Raw genomic sequence first — 921 nt, forward strand, 5'->3', positions numbered from 1 at the left:
CCAGCGTGTTCACCGAGTGGAAGGTGCTCTCCTCCAGCGTGGACAGCAGGTTGTCGGAGAGGTTGAGCAGACGGATCTGCCGCAGCCCCAGGAAGGCCTGCGGCTCCACCACGGCCAGCAGGGCGCCGGCCAGGTGCAGCTCGCGCAGGCGGACCAGGTCGCGGAAGGAGCCGCGCGGCACCGTGCTGATGGGGTTGTGGGACAGGTTGAGGCAGGTGAGGTGGGCCTGGTGGCGGAGCGCGGCCGCCGGCACGGCGGTGATGTTGGTGTGCGTGACCGACAGCGAGGTCAGGTTGAGACCCTGCAGGCTGCCGGCGGCCACCTCCTCCAGCAGCGGCCAGTTGTCGATCTCCAGGTGCAGCAGGCCCGGGAGCCTCCGGAAATTCTGGTCCTCCAGCGCGGCGATGGCCAGGTGCCGCAGCCGCAGGGCGCCCAGGCCCCGCAGGTGGCCCAGAGACTCGCCCGACAGCGCCGTGAGGTTGCAGCGCTCGAGGGTCAGCTCCTCGAGCGCCAGCAGCCCCGCGAAGGCCCGGCGCGAGATGAACACCAGGTGGTTGTCGCCCACCTCTAGCCGGCGGAGGCTGCGCAGGTCCTGGAAGGTGTAGTCCAGGAGGATGACCAGCTTGTTCTCGCTCAGGTCCAGCAGCGTGAGGTTGTCCAGGCGCGTGAAGACCCCGGGCGGGATGAGCTTGAGCAGGTTCCCGCGCAGGCGCAGGACGCGCAGGCGCGGCAGGTTGGCGAAGGCGCCCGGCTCCACGTGCGCGATCACGTTCTCGCTCAGGTCCAGCTCCTCCAGCAGCGGCAGCGCGGCCAGGTCGCCGGGGTTCAGGCAGCGGATGCGGTTGCGGCTGAGCTCCAGCAGGCGCGTCTCGGCCGGGATGCCGTCGGGCACGGCGGTCAGCCGGCGCCGGGGACAGGCCA

General features: G+C 71.1%; 1 protein-coding gene across 1 annotated transcript; it reads right to left on the minus strand.

Annotated features, from left to right (window-relative positions):
* Positions 1 to 7: 7 nt before the first annotated feature.
* Positions 8 to 913, minus strand: LINGO3 (leucine rich repeat and Ig domain containing 3; the record flags this gene model as incomplete). The annotated part of the gene is made up of 1 exon (XM_034652360.1): positions 8 to 913. A coding segment is annotated over one exon (906 nt), but the record flags the coding sequence as incomplete, so codon positions are not given.
* Between the last annotated feature and the right edge of the window lie 8 nt (positions 914 to 921).

Source organism: Ailuropoda melanoleuca, unplaced genomic scaffold (genome assembly GCF_002007445.2).
Source record: "Ailuropoda melanoleuca isolate Jingjing unplaced genomic scaffold, ASM200744v2 unplaced-scaffold58891, whole genome shotgun sequence".
Classification (NCBI taxonomy): Eukaryota; Metazoa; Chordata; class Mammalia; order Carnivora; family Ursidae; genus Ailuropoda; species Ailuropoda melanoleuca.